Source organism: Oncorhynchus keta, chromosome 15 (assembly GCF_023373465.1).
Source record: "Oncorhynchus keta strain PuntledgeMale-10-30-2019 chromosome 15, Oket_V2, whole genome shotgun sequence".
Classification (NCBI taxonomy): domain Eukaryota; kingdom Metazoa; phylum Chordata; class Actinopteri; order Salmoniformes; family Salmonidae; genus Oncorhynchus; species Oncorhynchus keta.
The window spans coordinates 34,846,017-34,866,778 of record NC_068435.1 but is presented as its reverse complement, the minus strand read 5'-3'; the positions used below and the strand labels follow the sequence as shown (position 1 = coordinate 34,866,778).

Genomic DNA, 20,762 nt, shown 5'->3' with positions numbered 1-20,762 from the left:
AAAATTTCATGAGCATGGTCTAATTTCTATTACAGCATATTCGATGTCCAACTGCCCAGCACCCTCCACAGCAACCCGCCAAAGCCCCCACCATTTCTCCTTTACCCAAATCCAGATAGCCAATGTTCTGAAAGAGCTGCAAAATATGGACCCCTACAAATCAGCCAGGCTAGACAATCTGGACCCTCTCTTTCTAAAATTATCTCCCGAAATTGTTGCAACCCCTATTACTAGCCTGTTCAACCTCTCGTTCGTATCGTCTGAGATTCCCAAAGATTGGAAAGCTGCCGCGGTCATCTCCCTCTTCAAAGGGGGTGACACCCTAGACCCAAACTGCTACAGACCTATATCTATCCTACCCTGTCTTTCTAAGGTCTTCGAAAGCCAAGTTAACAAACAGATTACTGACCATTTCGAATCCCAACATACCTTCTCCGCTATGCAATCTGGTTTCAGAGCTGGTCATGGGTGCACCTCAGCCACGCTCAAGGGTCTAAACGACATCATAACCGCCATCGATAAGAGACATTACTGTGCAGCCGTATTCATCGACCTGGCCAAGGCTTTCAACTCTGTAAATCACAACATTCTTATTGGCAGACTTGACAGCCCTGGTTTCTCAAATGATTGCCTCGCCTAGTTTACCAAATACTTCTCTGATAGAGTTCAGTGTGTCAAATCGGAGGGCCTGTGACAGTCTCTATGGGTGTGCCACAGGGTTCAAGTCTCGGGCCGACTCTCTTTTCTGTATACATCAATGATGTTGCTCTTGCTGTTGGTGATTCTCTGATCCACCTCTACGCAGACGACACCATTCTGTATACTTCTGGCCCCTCCTTGGACACTGTGTTAACTAACCTCCAGACGAGCTTCAATGCCATACAACTCTCCTTCCGTGGCCTCCAACTGATCTTAAACGCAAGTAAAACTAAATGCATGCTTTTCAATCGATCGCTGCCCGCACCTGCTCGCCCGTCCAGCATCAATACTCTGGACGGCTCTGACTTAGAGTACGTGGACAACTACAAATACCTGGGTGTCTGGTTAGACTGTAAACTCTCCTTCCAGACGCACATTAAGCATCTCCAATCCAAAATTAAATCTAGAATCGGCTTCCTATATCGCAACAAAGCATTCTTCACTCATGCTGCCAAACATACCCTCGTAAAACTGACCATCCTACCAATCCTCGACTTCGGTGATGTCATCTATAAAATAGCCTCCAACACTCTACTCAACAAACTGGATGCAGTCTATCACAGTGCCATCCGTTTTGTCACCAAAGCCCCATAGACTACCCACCATTGCGACCTGTACGCTCTCATTGGTTGGCCCTCGCTTCATACTCGTCGCCAAACCCACTGGCTACAGGTTATCTACAAGTCTCTGCTAGGTAAAGCCCCGCCTTATCTCAGCTCACTGGTCACCATAGCAGCACCCACTCGTAGCACTCACACCAACTGGTCACCCCCAAAGCCAATTCCTCCTTTGGTCATCTTGCCTTCCAGTTCTCTGCTGCCCATGACTGGAACGAATTGCAAAACTCTCTGAAGCTGGAGACTCACATCTCCCTCACTAGCTTTAAGCACCAGCTGTCAGAGCAGTTTACAGATCACTGCACCTGTACTTAGCCTATCTGTAAACAGCTCATCTATCTACCTACTTCATCCCCATACTGGTATTTATTTATTTATTTTGCTCCTTTACACCCCAGTATCTCTACCTGCACATTCATCTTCTGCCGATCTACCATTCCAGTGTTTAATTGCTATATTGTAATTACTTCGCCAACATGGCCTATTTATTTCCTTAACTTACCTCATTTGCACTCACTGTATATAGACTTTTTGTTTTCTTTTGTTCTACTGTATTATTGACTGCATGTTTTGTTTATTCCATGTGTAACTCTGTGTTGTTGTATGTGTCGAATTGCTACGCTTTATCTTGGCCAGGTCGCAGTTGCAAATGAGAACTTGTTCTCAACTAGCCTACCTGGTTAAATAAAGGTGAAATAAATAAATAAATAAAATAAATGTCCTTCATTCAAATTCCATACACCCAGTTCCATGTAACGTTGATAGGTTTAGGCCACTACATAACACTCAGATTTCCCCTATACCCATAATGAGGTTGCTACAACCTACCCTATGAATGAAGGTTTACAACGTAGGTACACACAGGTCGAGAGACCAATTTGAGGTGACACAAAGTGACATTGAATACCGCCTTGCTCACTCTTTTCTGCATTTAGCTGATGTAATCATTAGTCCAACAGTTGCAAGAGAAGGTTTTTCAGTAGGCTATACTAGCTAGCTGCATTTGCTAGCTAAGTAAGTGAAACTGAAAGTGAAAAAAAATGACAATCTTTATCTCTTGCTCTATTTCTCTCTTGCTTCTCAATTTTGGAAAAAATTAATTTGTTCAAAACTGTTCAACTATTGTCTTTCTATCTCTTTGAGTCAACTACTCACCACCTACACTGCAGTGCTAGCTAGCTGTAGTTTATGCTTTCAGTACTAGATTAATTATCTGATCCTTTGTTTGGGTGGACAACATGTCAGTTCCTGCTGCAAAAGCTCTGATAGGCTGGAGGACGTCCTCCGGAAGTTACATAATTACTGTGTAAGTCTATGGAAGGGGGTGAGAACCGTGAGCCTCCAAGGTTTTGTATTGAAGTCAATGTACCCAGAGGAGGATGGAAGCTAGCTGTCCTCTGGGTATAGCATGGTGCTACCTTACAGAGTGCTGTTAATGCTACTGTAGACCTTCTTTGCAAAAGAGTGTGTTTTAATCAGTTATTCTGTGACCTAATTATATTTAGTATAGTTTTATATAAAAAATGTGTTCCCCTATGCGGCAGCCTGAAGAACCCTTTTGATACCCTTTTTCTAAGATAATACGGTGTGCCCTAATGAATGTTACCCAGGCTTGCAGTCTCTCTGTCCTCGTGCTGTGCTGTGCTGCTAACTGTTTACCTTGGCTCCGGTCCTCCCGCCAGAGGACTTTCAACTCAGTAGCGCTGCCCTCGGGAGTGACACGGACTCTCTTACTCACTGTCTAAATAAAGCAGCCTTAGGCGTCAGTTGCTGTGTGTATCCTTCTCTCTCTCTCTGTCTTTCTTTCTCTCTCTCTCACACACTTGCTCTTTCACTCTAATTCTCTCTCTCTCTCTTTCTGTCTCTGCCAATTTAGAATAGCACATTCAACACAGATAAGACTCTGTTACGCTGCTCAGTGACAAATACATCAGCCTATTGCGCCATTCACCAAACTCCTAAAATAGGTTTGAGGCTTTGGTTTGTGTCACTTGTCAGTTCTTACTACCGATCTTCACAGCTATAGATGGTGAAATAACATAGAGTGACTGTTGTCATGCGCATGACCCTCAAGCTTAAGCACATGAATTCAGAGTAACAAATGGGAGGAAGGCCTGCCTCAGTGATGTAACGTGTTGTGAATCCTCTTCGAAAAAAAGGTAACCTAAAAGGGTTCTTCGGCTGTCCCCATAGGAGAACCCTTTGAATAACCCCTTTTGGTTCCAAGTAGAACCCTTCTGCTTCTAGGTAGAACCCTTTTGGGTTCCTTGTAGAACCCTTTCCACCTCAAACCCCAAATACTTCTACCTGGAACCAAAACAAGTTGATCCATGGGGACAGCTGCAAAGTGTACCCGGAAGAAGACATTACTAGCCTAGGACCACTTCATAAATTCATAGACCTATAAATATTTGTTCTTGTTTTAGGTTTCACACTACGTTTGATTTACATATCTAAAGGAAAGTTTGTAATTTGTCTCGGTTGCAGCAGAGCGTATTTAAAGTTTGTGTGAGGTCATTTCTGTTAAAGGCCCATTGCATTCAAAAACGTGATTTACCTGTGTTTTATATATATATTTCCACACTACGAGGTTCGAATAATACTGTGAAATTGTGAAAAGGATGATAAGAGCTGTTTGATGAGACCGGCTGAAATGACAGCCTGAAATATCAGCCTGTTTTGGTCAGAGGGAGTTTTGGCCTGCCAATTAGTTCAAAGATCAATAAGGACGACAACTCCCACTCAGACTACCACATGACAGTCCTAGTAAAACATTTCCTTGAGAAATTGCTCTTTTATAAGTTTGTTTCTTGTTGAAAATGTAAATTTAAAAAACAATCATACTAGAGTATTCAATTGTTACCCAGAAATGATTTTATATTGAGATCAATTCAAGCTGCTTTGTACCTTTAATATGGATGATGCATAACTGCAAACCCTCAGGCAAAGACTGGAGGGAAATTAAGCCTGCAGACACTTGCCAACTCCTCGGGCATGTGCTATGGAGGAATAAAATACAAAAGATCCTAAAGTGAAAAATAAAGTTGTTGAAGATATTGAACTGGTGACATTATCAAAATAATGGATTATAATAACGTTTTTCCTACACTGGTCTGCTCAAAACTAGTATCATGCAAGGGGACAGGTAGTACAAAACAATTGCAATTTTCTTATAATAAAAGTGAAACAACATTTAAATAACTTTGATCTCTAAATGATGTATCTGGTTGATGTGCAGTGCAATTTTGAACATAGCTACGCTGACACTCAATAAACTCTCCAACATCAATATGTCAAAATTGCAGCCAGATAACCTAAAGCTCAGGCATAAATCTAGCCATCTCTAAAATGTCTGTGTCTACCTATGGTATAATTTGCAAGCTATATTCAATATATTTCACACTGTGACAGGCACAATACACTTGATTTAACACACATTGAAAACACTGATAAAACCATTGTAGTGATTGCATATCATGGCGCAAAGAAGCAATTGTTGTTGTGTGTAAGAGGAAAGGCTCATTTTAATACAGAATGAGAAAACAACTAGACCAACACTGTCTGGAAATTCAAAACCCTCGGGGATCCATTGCAGCTTCTTATAACATATTTCCCTTGAAGGTACCATCTTAAAAATGTACAAACTGTAATACACAGTTTTATGAAACGTTTTGATAACGTTTGGTTTATTATTCCAGCATGAAGTAATATAGTGGAAATCTTCATACAAGTTCAATTAAAAAAAAAATGGAAAGTAGGCTAAGGCGATTTATATTTCGGAATATCCGTGGGCTACTAGCTTTTTTCGAAGCTCCCTGAATCATGAGGTGAAATAATTTAAGTGAGGAATACCACTGCCAATTTATTTAATGCCAATATAACAACAAATGTCTAAATATTATTCAAATATAAGGGGTTATTTAATATCACAATTTCAAAATGGTTATATGTACCTTCACAGCAATTGGCTAGATGGAGCTAAAACTCTTGCTGCAAACTCTGGCACATACCACAAAAACACTGTGATACAACGACACACCAACAAGGTGTAGATTTCCTTAAAATATTCTAAGATGGGTAATTATTCCAAAATTCACATATCAACAGAACAATTTATTTCAAATATTGAAATAATATCATTTAAAACTGTATCAAGGATAAAAAAAAAACAACCAACCAAAGAAATACAAATATCCAAACAAACAAAAAATAGGAAAAACAATGTTATTAATAAACATGATATTTCAAAAAATAAATAAGTCCAGAAAAAAACTATTACCAGGCCCTGTTTCAGCTGAACGACCCTGATGGTGAAACTGAAATGCATTTTAAAACGGCAGTTTCACAATGACCTTCAGATTCATTCCACCGAAAATTGACATTCCCCAGAGAACGAGAGGAATTTGTCTGGCCCTAAAATGGATCCACCGAGAGTTCTGCTGAGCGAGGCGCCATTCACACCCCTGCTGGAGGAGAGGGAGACATACAGTATGATCTGTGTATTGAATGGGAAAGTCATATTTCCACGTCAAACGTTGAAAGTCAGGAATATGTACTGTAGAGCTTTTGACATATTTGGAGTAAAAATACAAGGGCGCGTTTGTATTCCACTTTTTGTTGCGTGTTGAGTCAAACCAAAATCAACAGTGATTTGTCATATAAGGTCATGATGTCTTGAAACCAGTGAAAGGTTGTTTTCTACCTACATATGAATATTTTCACGTCACTGAAACATAATTCTTGGCATAAATCACACATTTAAGATTATTCTCAATTGAAGCTACAGTTTCATCACCGTGTGTAAATGTGTAACATTTTACTCATTGACTAATGTTGTTTTATGACAGTCTACAGTTGGTTGTAGGAACAGCCATTACTATTTTATCAACCAAAAACTTGTTCGGGGCAATTTATCAATTCCGCATATGTTTGTCCATATAGCAACATTACAGTATTTTATGTTGACCTTATTTAGCCTTTTCATTTCAATTTTATATAAACATCAAATGAATGTATAAATGTATACTGATTCTACCAGTTAGGTAGTCTTTGTTGCAGCCAGATAATATTGCGGCAGTCTTCTTTTGCCGTTTTGTATTGTAACAAAAATATGCATCTATAAAACAATTGTGGGTGCCATTCATTCAAACAGTACTTAGCTAGCTGTTGTACACGTGTCAAAGATTTTGCGGACATGTTCTCTCTTTTCCTCGCCTAAAAAACCCCAACTTCTACCAATTTCTTTAAAAAAATAGTACCATAAAGTGAACAGCATTTTAATTTAATCTGTAGGATTTAATTATTTGCGAATTGAGTTAATCATTCAAAACAAAAACTGACCGACATAGGATGTCGCAGTCTTTGATACCCTGTTTAAAACCAAGAGTTTCAGTCAGATACAGTAAGAGCTATCAGTGGAAAAACGTGCAGATTTACGATCACTGTTAACAACTACTAACTCAACAAGAGAGAAGGAAATACAAAAGTATATTAAAAAACGAAGATATAAGATTTTTTTGTTGTTTCAGTTCTACTCTATGTCCATATCTTTATTTAACAATCATAGTCATATTTTCAACAATGGAAGATTAATAAATACTTTCTCTTGATTCAGGAAGGTTGTCTTGGTAACTTGATAGCTTGATTCCAGTTGCAAAAAAATGATAATCAAAATGTCCTCTGTATGCATGTTTGCGCTTTTCTTAAGCACTAATATCCAATTAGCCACCTTTGTCTTGAGTGGGGGAATCCATAACATTATGTACAGGTTTCTTCATTTCAGACATTTTATCCACCTCCATAGCTGAGTGAGAGAGAGAGAGAGAGAGAGAGAGAGAGAGAGAAGAGAAGAGAAGAGAAGAGAAGAGAAGAGAAGAGAAGAGAAGTGAAGAGAAGAGAAGAGAAGAGAAGAGAAGAGAAGAGAAGAGAAGAGAAGAGAAGAGAAGAGAAGAGAAGAGAAGAGAAGAGAAGAGAAGAGAAGAGAGAGAAGAGAGAGAGAGAGAGAGAGAACAGCAGGTCGGTCCGGAACACATCCGAACTGCAGAGTGTCAAGAATGCATCAACAGGCCTCCTCTCACATATTTCCCTTTCTGTTAAAGGCACTAAGGTTTTCTCATATAATTCTGGAAATCAATCCCAAATATTCCACAGACGTTTCAAACTTGCATGAGCGTGGAGGGGGGAGGGGGGGGGCTGTCTCTGTCCAACTGTTGTTAGCTGGGAAGTAGGAAACAGACCCAGAACCGTCAAGGCATCAAGGCACAGAATATTTCCACCACACAGCAGCAGGACATCCAGAGAGAGAGAGAGAGGATAGTGTGGTGGGTTCCATCCCCAGCTCGTGACTCAGGCAAGAGCCATAGGGCACCAGGACTCTCCCCTGACGGAGCCGGCTATGTCTGGAGACTGGGTGAGGCCCACGCTGGTGTAGAGACTATCCTGGCCTGGGTACTTCACGGCGGCAGAGCCATCAGAGCCTGAGCCATCCGCTGGTCCACTCAGGACAGAGGACTGGACCTGGAATAGGACAGAGAAATGTTAGTCACAGATTCAAAAGAAATGACTGGGTCTTTCCATAAAATAAGTGCCTTTTTGCATCCCTTTGATATTTTTACTAGAAATTGTGAACCAATATTGCATTTTAAAAGCCTGGTATATTACATGAAGTGCCCTTAAATATAGACCACATGTATAATTCAATAAATTACATGAACCCTGTTATGTGAACTGAACACTCGTTTTTAATACGGTGAAACTATTCTTAAAACATTTAAATAAGAAACATTGAACATCTAATAGTCAATAGTGCAAAAGTTGGTTTGACTATTTTTGGCAATTTTCTGGTGTTTTGTGGTAGAAAACTGATCGGTTGAAGCATAACACATCCACCTTTTTAACCATAGATAGACAAGCTAGAAATGTTTTAGCACATTTTGTTTACTTTTTTAAAGCTTGAAATCAATTGCTGCTCCCTGTTGCACAAAACAAGCTTCCATTCCTCCTGTCACAAGGGGATTTAAGGCTGATTTAAGATGAAATCGTCAACCATGTTATGTCAACCCTGTTACTTTATTTGCCACTTAATAGGCACTCACCATAGTACGTTTTTGTATAAAATCTTGAGACGGGAAAATGTATTTTTTTATGAAGTTGAAAATGTGCTCTTAATGACAGAATGTGAAAATAAGGTGAAATCAAACTTTTTGGGGCCAAATTACATTTCTTAAAAGGCACGGAATCGGTGGAACGACCCTACTATTCTCCATTGGTTTTCTATAGTCACAGCCAGTGCTTCCAGAAGCATATCAATAATAAATCTTCATTTGTAACTGCTAAAATGGATATACACTGAGTGTACAAAACATTAAGAACACCTTCCTGATCTTGAGTTTTGCCCTCAGAGCAGTCTCAATGAGTGGTGGATCACTCTTGATACACACAGGAAACTGTTGTGTGTGGAAAAACAAGCAAAGTTGCAGTTCGTGAAACAAACCGGTGCGCCCGGAACCTACTACCATACCCCATTCAAAGGCACTTACATCTTTTGTCTTGCCCATTTACCCTCTGAATGGCACACATACACAACCCATGCCTCAGTTGTCTCAAGGCTTAAAAATCCTTCTTTAGAGAACAAGTGACATCAGCGTTCGCCTGGTGAGTCTGTCATGCAAAGAACAGGTGTTCATAATGTTTTGTACACTCAGTGTATAGGCCTATATGCAGTGAATCTCCACATTATTATAGCAAACCGGCCCATTTATCAAATGATAGGAACAGACAAATGTCATGAATAAAATGTACTTTAAATAGCCCTGTAATATTGTTTCATTTGGAACAAATCAGAGACTATGTTTTAGGACAAAATTCCGAAGAGCATCATCTCTGAGAAATGCAGACCACTTCCCAGAACCCATTACAGACAGCCTTTAAATACCCCTGAAGACACCAGATACAGTAGGCTAAATCCCACATACCGTATGACTCAATACTTATGAATCCAGTATTATCAGGCCAATATTATTGCTATCACGAACATATAAGATGAAAGTGTATTATTAGCCTGCCTGCTCCTACATTTGTCAACAGTATTAATTCAAAAGAATACCAATTAGTGCAACAAATAAAACGATAAACTCCCATTTCATATATATATATATAAAGTAAAAGTGGGTCTATCCTACCAAAACCGTGTACATATATTTGACGCTAACTGAAATGTGTGGGAAGAATTCAGCTGTGCATAATTTGTTACACAAGACATATATCCGAGGAGGGGACAACATTCGAATCTCAATTGCAAACGACCTTGAGTCCGTTTTTATAACACACGCGGCCTATCCCGCACCTGAATATTCGTTTTCCTTTTGAATACGCTATATCAAAATATGGATCGTTCGTATTAACCCTGGCACCTGCGTGTTGGGAGAGCTGTTCTTCGAGCAGTCTTCAGAGTTGGAAGAAGACGTCGACGTCGGAGTCATGGCGACTGAATTACTATTTCCTGTGGTAAAATGATTTTAAAAGTATATATATATAAAGAGAACCATACAAGTGAAGCATTTCAATTATACAACAGATAGAGAGAGAGAGAGCGAGAGATAGAGGGATCTGCTTACCAGAGGATCCCTTGGTTTTGTTCAAAGTTTTCGGTTTTCTTTTCCTCGTCTGAATTCCCTCTTTCTTCATTGCGAGCGGCCGAGGTACCTGCAAAAATAACGACTACATTAGTCTGTCATGATTTTTGGTTACACGTACAATGAATGAAAACATGTACATTGTCATTTAAATATAAACTTTATTATTAATAATAATAATAATAATAATTTATTAGACACACTGAATACACTGATCCCGTTGAACAATGTTCTCCATAGTCATTGAAACAATTACGCACGGTAATTAGGCACGTGTCAGTTACAATATTCTCTGCATTTGTCGAACATGAAGTTAATAAAAAGGGTTAACTTGTGACATAATGTAAAGATTGTGTCTTACTCCATGTAATTTTGTGTAGAGCCCACATGCGTTGCAGACCGGTTCTCCTTCTGCGTTTCTGCGCCACAAGGTGGTTGTGCTCGTCTGACAGTTGGCGCAGGAGAGGCCGATTCGCCTGGATGATGACTGGGAAAAGGCAATATATAAACAACGATAAACACACTGGAACATAAAGATATGAAGCTACGATTAAGCAAAGGTGAGCGCGTGCTGTAAACGTGAAATTGAGAGATGTCTGAGCCCGCGGCTACCTGACTAATGGAATCTTTGGCTGTGATCCAAGCACTTTAATTCATCATTGGATATGAAGGGCATGGATTCTCCTCTCATGACTTATGACTCTCTTTCTGTTATCTGCACTAATTTCCAAACAATAATATTGGTCATATTCATGTCATCCATTTAACTGGCAGTTACGTTCAGCTTATTACCATGAATTTCATTGTCAGTGAGTTCGTGGAAAAGGGCATCAGTCGTTTGTTAGTGTGCGTAATAACTGCGTAATGGCGCCAGGAGAATGTGTGTCTGAAAAGTTTTTTTCCCGTCACGTAGCCTCTGTACACTTGTTGACCCTGACTAAATTACCGATATGACAGCCAGAATGACTTTGTTAATATATGAACGCTGGCTAAATTGAGGGTGCAATAAAATGGTCTACCGTTTAAGCGAATTTTTTGTCCCCCAAAAAAAATCACCATAAGGAGTATAGAGATCTGAGGTGATAACCTTAAGCCATTGCTTTAAATAAATAGACAGGAAATTGAGTGGTTAAGTAGTCCCCTGAGCGTATTCAGCTTACCATCCGCTTCTGTGGTTTAATTAATGGCCGACTGAGTCCATTCATTTTGCTGTACAGGCCGCAGGCGTTGCAGAGAAAGTGGCCCGTGCCATCGCGTCTCCAGAGCGGCGTTGAGATGGAGCCGCAGTTGACGCATTCCCTGCTCTCTCCCAGGTCGTCGAGAATATCTGCGGGAAACAGATAGGCCATACACCAATCACTTACATGACACTTCAGAGAGGTGCTTGGGCATTAAAACAGCCATGATTTTTTCCTAGGCTTAATTGAGCACCTGTCTTGAAATATGTTATCGTACATTGTACATTTTTAAGTTTTTTGAAAATTATTATTCACCATTATTTTCAAAATGAGGTATATTCTAGGCATATGTGATAGCAAATTAAGATTATACATTCAATACACAAGGAGATTGCACTTTTGTCTGTACTTTAGCTATTTTATCTATGTCTAATGCATTAATTTACTTTAAGAAACTCATAATGTTTCCATACTAGTTTTATATGTGCAGTCAGAGGGTGTAATCAACAATGTATTTATTTGAGTTACACCAATAAAAATAGAAAAATATGATAGGTTTAGAAGTCGTTATAAAACATTTGATATCAGGGATAGGCCTAAACTTTAATTCACGCAACAAATGCATTGATAATAGCCTATGTAACTAATATATAGCCTTCACTCTTAGAAAAAAGGTTTCGGGTAGAACCAAAAAGTGTTATATTGCTTGCTTCATTTATGGCACCCCTAAAGGTTCTATATAGAACCATTTTGTAGGGTTCTTTGATCAGAACCCCATCAGAACCCAAGGGGTTTTTCACCTAACCAAAATTGGGGTTCTACCAACCTTTGGGGTTGCCATATGTGAAGCAAGTATAGAACCCTTTTTGATTTTATCCAGAACCTTTTTTTCTACGAGAGTAGGGCTCCCGAGCGAGTGGCGCAGCGGTCTAAGGCACTGCATTTCAGTATAAGAGGCGACACTACAGACACCGTGGTTTGAATCCAGGCTGTATCACAACCGGCCTTCAATGTGAGTCCCATAGGGCGGCGCACAAATGGCCTAGCGTCTTCCGGGTTTGGCGGGCGTAGGCAGTCATTGTAAATACGAATTTGTTCTCATAAAAAATATAGCCTTCTTAACTTGCTATTCTAAAATGGAACATATTTACCATGTCTTACCATTACTATAAAACATGTATTTTAGCTCCGATAATTTCCTTTGAATTAGAATTAGAATTTATTGGGGCCCATTAGACCTAAACACTTGTAATCGTAAATTATCATCACATTGTTTCACCCATGTCCTTGTTGCTTATGCGTTAAACAGCTATTCGATAGATGGAGAACTAAAGTTCTCACATAATGGAAGTCCACATCATTAATCAGCTTTCTATGACACTTTTGGGAATAGTAAGCCTACCTCCATTGGGTCCTCGAATCGTCAAGGGCGCACCTCTGCTTTGCAAAGTGTGCAACATGGTGTTATCGAATGGTCCTCCAGGCCAAGGCGAGGACAACTGGGATAGCTGCGGTCCAACATACTGGGAGTAGGGGCTGGCGTAGGATCCACCGAGGGGCCGCGGGAGACCGTACTGGTCTCGACTGCCCACATTCAGCGGGTTACTGTAGCCGTTATCCCTGGACGCTACGTTGTTCATTGGCGGGCTTGGAGGGTAATGGAAACGGTTGGAGGTATGAGGACTCCCGGTGCTGTAGGAGGGACTCTCCGGAGTAGACTGCGACCAGACTGAATGGCTAGGCTGTGCCGACCCGCTGGCTTGCAAATAAGGGAGGCTGGATATCATGGGTCCCACCCGGGAGCTCGGTACATACACTGGAGAGTTGGGGTTGGAGTGCATATAGCCCCCAGAGGGCGAGTCGTACCCCGCCTGGCTCTGGTGGGCCGCCGCGATGGCTAGTGTTTGATACATGTCGCTGGGGTCGACGATAAGGCCCCCCTTGTGGTGCGGGTGCGCTCCACTAGAGATGATTAGTTTGTTGCCCTGGTCTAAATCCGTGAACAGCGTGATGTCCTCTGTGGTGGGCAGGGCAGTGTTGTTGTTGTGGTGTCCGTGTCCGAAGTGAACGTAGGAGTGTAGAGATGGTCTACCTGGCCCCTCGTCGCGCCGGTGTCCCACTAAGTCAAGTTGATCGGTTGTCGGCGGTGACCTGAGTCCCTCCGAGTCGTGCGCGTGGCCGTGACTGTCCCTCCTGTCCTGACCGCCGTGTAAGTAGCTCTGTTCAGCCGGTGACCCTGGGCTGCTGGACACTTCTTGCTTGACCATGGACCAGCTGTTTTCGCCCAGGTCCATCCAGGATCACTTTCCATACACCGTAGGGCTAGAAAATCGTGAGGGTGTTGTCTGCCCTGGGAATGAGAGAGAATATGTTATTATCAAGATCAAGTAGGCTAAAAGGGTATATCATATTGTGAATTGTTAACTTAAAACAGGTCCTTGGGCGTCAAGTAACTATTTCTGGTATCATAAAGGATCTATGAGATGAGGTAATCAAAATCGTATTACAATCTGAAATAGTCTTCCCAAAGATTTGGTCCAAAGAGTTACATTTGAATTACCTTTCAAGTGATACTATTAATTTGCAAGAAACATGTAATCCCCCATGATAACAATATCATACCAATTCCATAGCTTACCCTCTGGGAAACTGCGTAATACAAACCCAACATAGCCCTTGATGTGGGGCTTGCTTTCATTTTGAAACGTATTCGCGTAATTTTGAGTACATGACACAAAATGATAGGCGAAAGGCTAGGTTACTTAGCACACAATACTCGATCCTCACTATTAAAACTATATGATGGTTATAGACTAATAGTTACGATATGTTTGGCAATACCACCTAAGGTATTAATCCATTAGAAATGTAAGCACACCGCGCGCTCTGACCGGAGGAGTTGAATCCATCCGTGTCAAAACCTTGTCCTCCCCTCTCGAGATAGCCTCTTCATAATTACAAAAAAAACACACACCGTTACAGATAGGAACAAAATGCAATATATCTTTGGAGCAAAGTGATAACCGCTTGATAAGAAGCATAACAGATAAGACCCAAGAGGCAGGGTAATTGTGACAAACCAATACCCCAAATGATTTAGGTTCTGCGCAACTGGCACCCAGGAGCACGATCACTGAAACCAGATGTTTTACCAAGACTGGACTGAAACATAGAAGACAAAAGAGGAGAGGAAGGATTATTCACCACACACCTACTCGTTCTGTGCCATCGGTCGCTCGTTGAAGTTTCCTATAGTGTCTGGGTCGTAGCTGGTCTCTGGGAAGATAGGAATGAAAGCGTTAGCGTACTGCGCGCTTGACGAGGTTTTTAGAGAGGAGGCGCTTCTCGAGGCTGCAGTTGGAATCTGAGGGCGTTCTCTGATTGGATTTCAGTTTAACAAACATATCAACTGGTTGAGGGTGCTAGCCTTTGAGAGACTTGATCATATCTAAAAATGACCCAAACTGTACATGCAATCAATCTAACATTTCACGGTAGGCTATTGACTTTTTGTTGTTGAAATAAAATCGAAATGCATATATCAGAGAAAATACATATACAGAGAAAAGCTTGTTTTGGCATCGCACATTGGTTTACTCACAAAATAGTTAAGATATTCAAAGAAATGTGATATTACCTGAGTTTTATTTAGAGCAAAAAGGGGGATTTTTCATAATTGACATCAAGCCTGGTTTAAACGGATATTGCGTACAAATTAGTTAGGTGTACAAACCACGACTACCATGATGAACATTAACCTATCAGAGGCTCACAAATTATAGTAGGCCTATCATTATAGACATTTGACAAATGAAGTAGTCCCTAGGCTAACATTCTTCAGAATGTGTTCACAAGTTCTGGCAAGCAATACATTGTAATAATGTAAGATGTTACAGAACTATCGACAAAACTGTTGGCATCGAATATAGAGTTTTAAAAATAATATTCAATTGAAAAACTTTTCAATTTACAGAGTGAAATATTTAATAGCCTATCAATTGCACCATACTTAAAATAACTAACATTGAATGATACAATCATTATAATTAGAAAGTAAAGGCCCTAAAATACAAACCTCGCTGAGAACAGCTATTTTAAAATCGCCTCTTTTTGTTGATTTATTTGTTTATTCTCAATTTCGGCGTTATGTTAGGGCAGACCATTTACAGTTAGTTTATTAAAGTGAGCCCTTAAATGGATTAAATGGGGTCAGCCTCGGAAGCACAAACTCTCAGCACGTATCTGTTGTTGCAGAGAGGATTTACATTGAACTGGCGATGATTACTTCAGTTGGAATATACATTGGCTCAGTGAAATGATCAAAAGTGACGAGTTGTCAATTAAACCATTCATTTACTACCAGTCTTCTGCACTCCTTTCAGACGTTAAATAATCCCGTCGTTAGTCAACCTGGGAAGAATTCAACTGGTATTTCTTTCTATTTACATTTTGTCTGGATAACACTGTTAGGCGATACGCGTTTCAGGGTAAATTATAGGTCACCATTTCGTTGCACTGAAAGAGAGAGGAGAGACACGAGCCATTGCAAAATGCTCTATCCTCTGTTTGACTCCTCTTATAAAATGGGCTCAAACAATGGCCATTCTTCTTTTAATTTGGTCTTTGCATTCCTTTGCTTTGCAAAGGGTAAACCTAGGTAGCATTTTAGAAACGTTCTCTGAGAGGTGTAAGCAACTGCATACTTCTAAAATAGGTATCAGAACTATGACTATTGGTTTAATGCGCCATGAATTGGACGTGTCCTCGTGCGTAAAAGGGATAGCACTAACAGCGATCACCTAGGCTATTTTGATAAATCGTTGAGAGCAAAGCGAAAAAGTCAGAACATAGCTAATCAAATGCACGGTGGAACATGGAGTAAGCAAACGCTACTGTCTCGGCTGGACATTGGGGGGCCGAGGCAGACAGTTATCAGGGAGGTGCGAGAATACATCATTTTACTGTCTGTTCCAATGCGACTTAACGAATGAGGTGTTTTCGCTGTGATGCCATGAAGTGTGTCTCTCGGATAGTTAGCCTACCTGTGACGAATCCCCACCCGTAAAGTGTCAGGACGCCACTCAGTCTCAGCCTCTATCTTCACACTATCCAGGGACGGACAGGCTCAGGCAGGGGCAGACCGGGAGAATACTTTTTGCAATCAACAATAAATAGTCTATATCATTTGGAAATTGAAAAATAATTATTTACTGTCACTGTGGAATAATTTAAGGTTTATTATAATTTAATGGAATTATTAGGCCTAGATGGGCCTACATTCGAATTACCTCGACGAGCTTATAATATTAATGTTATAATTATTCATAATAATAATAATAACAACAATATAATAATATATATTTGAAAATAATAGAAGTGGTAGTACTAGTAATGATAATAAAATGCTATTATTTTGTGATTAATTTCTTTATTGATTTTCAAGATGGCCGTATCTTCATTCGTATCTCAATAATGTGTGTCTGTTTCATTGAGTAATCGCCCTCAGGTGTCATTGCCTTATACTGTATGTACTGACATCATAATGATTATCTCCTACTACTCGTTTTCTGTTATATTGAAAGACAGAGTTTTCTATTTTTCATATTTTGAGACATGAATGTTGTATGTGTGCCATTCAGAGGGTTAAGATATTTAAGTTTCTTTGGACGGGGTATGGTAGTAGGTGTGGGAAGCATTGGAGTCCAAATGGGCCAGCATCCCTATGGAATGTTTTCGACACCTGGTAGAGTCCATACCCATACGAATTGAGGCTGTTCTGAGGGCAGAAGGGGGTGCAACTCAATATTAGGAAGGTGTTCCTAACGTTTTGTGTACTCGATAGGCCTATTCATGTGATGATAAAAGTATTATTATTATTGATTTGGCGTAATAAAAATATCAGTTAAAATCGTAAAATCAGATTTGATTGGTTTAATACAGACACAACACCTAATAATTTATGCTATTCGTGAATGGTGTTGAAGGCAAAAGGGAAGTCTGCTTTGTCTGTAGTGTAATAGAATAGTGTAATCAAAGGTGAGAGTTTATGATGAATTGGGAACAATCAGCGATTTGTAAATCAATGTCTACCTTGTAGCATTCAGACTTTTACTTAATTATTCACCTCAGTTTCGATTGCGTCTCAATAATTGATTAGATTAGGTGGAGATGTTTTCATGTGCTCGGAAATTGAACGAAAATGTTGCCGTTAATGTTTTTATTTGATGAAATGTTTTATTGCAAATTTTATCCAATCCAATATCGTCGCCAAGACCGCTATGCGATCACATTTGAGATATCCTGTTAATATTACATTTGACAATACAGACTTTGAAATTATTATTATTATTATTGCGCTTTTACAACAATTATAATAACAACAATAAGATACACTTTTGTTTTAGCCACTAGATAAATGTAATGCAGCATTTTATCATTACATTTTGAGTGTCCATTTAATCTCACAAACGGGTGATAAAACGAGATAAAGATAAGCGAAGGAATGGGATTTATCGTTGCAGGTACTCTCTCTCGAAATTACTGGACAATTTCTCGAGCATTTTTGGAGTTTAGACTCAGCTGGTAGTGAGATAATTCAGTCAAAGAAATGACACAGCTTTGTACAGAACACAGCACATGGCATCCATCAAGAGGATCCACATACAGTAGGATATATTTCGAGGTAATTTATGAATAGAATATCATTTCAGAGCAGAATGCTATTTCATTGTTATTAAAGGAGAAAACCTCATGGTTTGATTAAATCCAAAGGACGCCACTAATGTCCGCTAATTATGGTTAACTCGAAAGGTCGCCGAGTCGAATCCCATGCCGACTGGGTGAACAATCTTTTGACTTGCAATGCACTTACCCCTAATTGCTCCTGTATGTCACTTTGTATAAGAGCGTCTTGGAAATGTACAACTATTGTAATGTCGTGACTCAATACAAATAAATAATTGTTCGACATATTTTCACGTTATGCTTTAGCGATACATACAATCTCATTTCAATTGCCATATTGAATATGGCTGATAATCGGTTGTTATTTAACTGACCCCTAAAGACATCTAATGCATTGGGATAACGTTTAGAATGAATGACCTAAAATTGATATATCTAACTTTCCATGACACACATATACAGAGAGCATAGTATCCCACTTTCTTATTCGGATTCACAGTTAGTACAATTTGTTTATAGGTCGTCCGGCTCTTTGTACATAACTTGGACTCTGGGAGGAAGAGTTGTGATTTGTTCTGGATGTCAAATAAAATTCCGTGTCCCATTATGGAGGCTGTGAAAGTGATTTCCGGTATTTGATGGATCTCGTCACTGTGTCTGAAGCGTTTGGGGCTTAAAACAAATGAAATGCCCTATTTACACATGTTTGTTTTTATGGAAGGCAGGCACAGAGCAGTTAAGTTTTATGCCTGAGACTCTGTCTCTGTTTGTCCTTCTGTCTGTCTGGCTGTCTCTACCTTCCCACTGCATGGGCAGTGGCTCCCATAGAGGGTTAAGTCAAAATGAAACTGCATTAAAACAACAGGTAACTCTTAGGTCATAGCCATTTCCTGCAGTCAAATGACACAGTGACCTCATGGGTGGAATGATTATAACATTTTTAATAATATAATTAATAAACATGATTCAAATGTCTTTGTTATACACTACATGACCAAAAGTATGTGGAGACCTGCTCGTCGAACATCTCATTGAAATGAAGTTGGTCCCCCCCCCTTAGCTGCTATAACACTCTTCTGGATGTTGGAACATTGCTGCGGGGAATTGCTTCCATTCAGCTACAAGAGCATTAGTGAGGTCGGGCACTGATGTTGGGCGATTCGGCCTGGCTCGCAGTCAGCGTTCCAATTCATCCCAAATGTGTTTGATCGGGTTGAGGGCAGGGCTCTGTGCAGGCCAGTCAAGTTCTTTCACACAGATCTCAACAAACCATTTCTGTATGAACCTCACTTTGTGCTCAGGGGCATTGTCATGCTGAAACAGGAAAGGGCTTTCCCCAAACTATTTCCACAAAGTTGGAAGCGCAGAATCGTCTAGAATGTCATTGTATGCTGTAGCGTTAAGATTTCCCTTCACTGAAACTAAGGGGTCTAGCCCGAAGCATGAAATAAAGCCCCAGAACATTATTTTTTACAGTTGGCACTGTGCATTGGGCCAGGTAGCATTCTACTGGCATCCGCCAAACCAAGATTTGTCCGACGGACTGCCAGATGGTGAAGCGTGATTAATCACTCCAGAGAACGCGTTTCCACTGCTCCAGAGTCCAATGGCGGCGAGTTTTACACCACTTCCCCCAAAGCTTGGCATGGTGATTTTAGGCTTGTAAAACCCATTTCACGAATCTCCCAATAAATAGTTATTGTGCTGACATTGCTTCCAGAGGCAGTTTGGAACTCAGTAGTGAGTGTTGCAACCGAGGACAGACAATTTTTACGCATTATGCCCTTCAGCACCCAGTGGTCCCATTCTGTGAGCTTGTGTGGCCTACCACTTCGCAGCGGAGCCATAGTTGCTCCTAGACGTTTCCACTTCACAATAAGAGTACTTACAGTTGACCGGGGCAGCTCTAGCAGGGCCACAATTTTATGAACGGACTTGTTGGAAAGCTAGCACTGAGCTCTTCAGTAAGGCCCTTCTACTGACAATGCTAGTCTATGGAGATTGCATGGCTGTGTGCTCGATTTTATACACCTGTCAGCAACGGGTGTGGATGAAATAGCCGAATCCACTCATTTGAAGGGGCGTCCACATACTTTTGTATATATAGTGTATTTAATTTCTTCTTTAATGTATATAAAATGTCATATTGGGATGCAAACTTATGATTGAATACCTTCAAACTCTATTATTTATTATTTTAAGCCTATAACCATGTGTGTGAGGTGTATACTTTTGTTTCAAAGTAGATTTGTTAAGAAACATTCTGTGTGACCCTGACTTAGCCCATTGCAGTAGAAGGTTCATTTAAAGTAAGAATTAGGTTTATCTTTAGCAGTGTGGTTAGGGTTAGTTGTATGATAATATTTTAAAGAGAGAAACTGTTGGTGACAACTGCCATGGGGGCTGCCCCAGTGGCTGATGGGATGTGGTGGGTGAGCGTCAGTCTGCTGTTTGGAGTGGTAGATGATTAAGCGAGGCAGGGCAGGTGTGTAAAAGCAACCTTTGTCGTTTGGACAGTGTGAACCATCCTTGCTGCTTTCCAAGGCTCGCCCACAAAAGGGAACGCCCTCACCTGCCCGATTACGAGTGTGTTTGTGTCTGTGTGTGTATGTGTGTGTGTGTGTGTGTGTGTGTGTGTGTGTGTGTGTGTGTGTGTGTGTGTGTGTGTGTGTGTGTGTGTGTGTGTGTGTGTGTGTGTGTGTGTGTGTGTGTGTGTGTGTGTGTGTGTGTGTGTGTGTGTGTGTGTGTGTGTGTGTGTGTGTTGGGGAGAGGCCAGGGGATTGGTGGCAAGCTAGTACTGTACAGCCACAGCCAGTCAGCTACACCCTAGCTGGTTCAAGTGACGAACCACTGTCTATGATCAACTACATTCCTCTCCATCTAAATGATACTGAAATAGTTGAGAGTTTTTGATTAGCTTAGTGCTGCATTTATGATCCTAAGGGATTGGT

The 20,762-nt window shown here is 40.4% G+C and overlaps 1 protein-coding gene across 4 annotated transcripts; it reads right to left on the bottom strand.

Moving 5' to 3' along the window:
- Positions 1-4,968: 4,968 nt before the first annotated feature.
- On the bottom strand, positions 4,969-14,494 carry LOC118394831 (GATA-binding factor 6-B-like). 4 transcript variants are annotated; one of them, XM_035788413.2, is made up of 7 exons: positions 14,339-14,494; positions 12,530-13,477; positions 11,110-11,276; positions 10,311-10,436; positions 9,932-10,019; positions 9,728-9,816; positions 4,969-7,832 (listed from the first exon to the last, which is right to left on the bottom strand). In XM_035788413.2, exons 2-7 carry the CDS (start codon positions 13,419-13,421, stop codon positions 7,662-7,664), a joined length of 1,533 nt encoding a protein of 510 aa, XP_035644306.1. In that variant the 5' UTR covers positions 13,422-13,477; positions 14,339-14,494; the 3' UTR covers positions 4,969-7,661. The 4 variants fall into 4 exon arrangements, with proteins under 4 accessions (XP_035644306.1, XP_035644308.1, XP_052319886.1 ...); XM_035788415.2 differs by having other exon boundaries at positions 14,343-14,484; XM_052463926.1 differs by lacking the exon at positions 14,339-14,494 and adding an exon at positions 14,214-14,317.
- Positions 14,495-20,762: the final 6,268 nt, after the last annotated feature.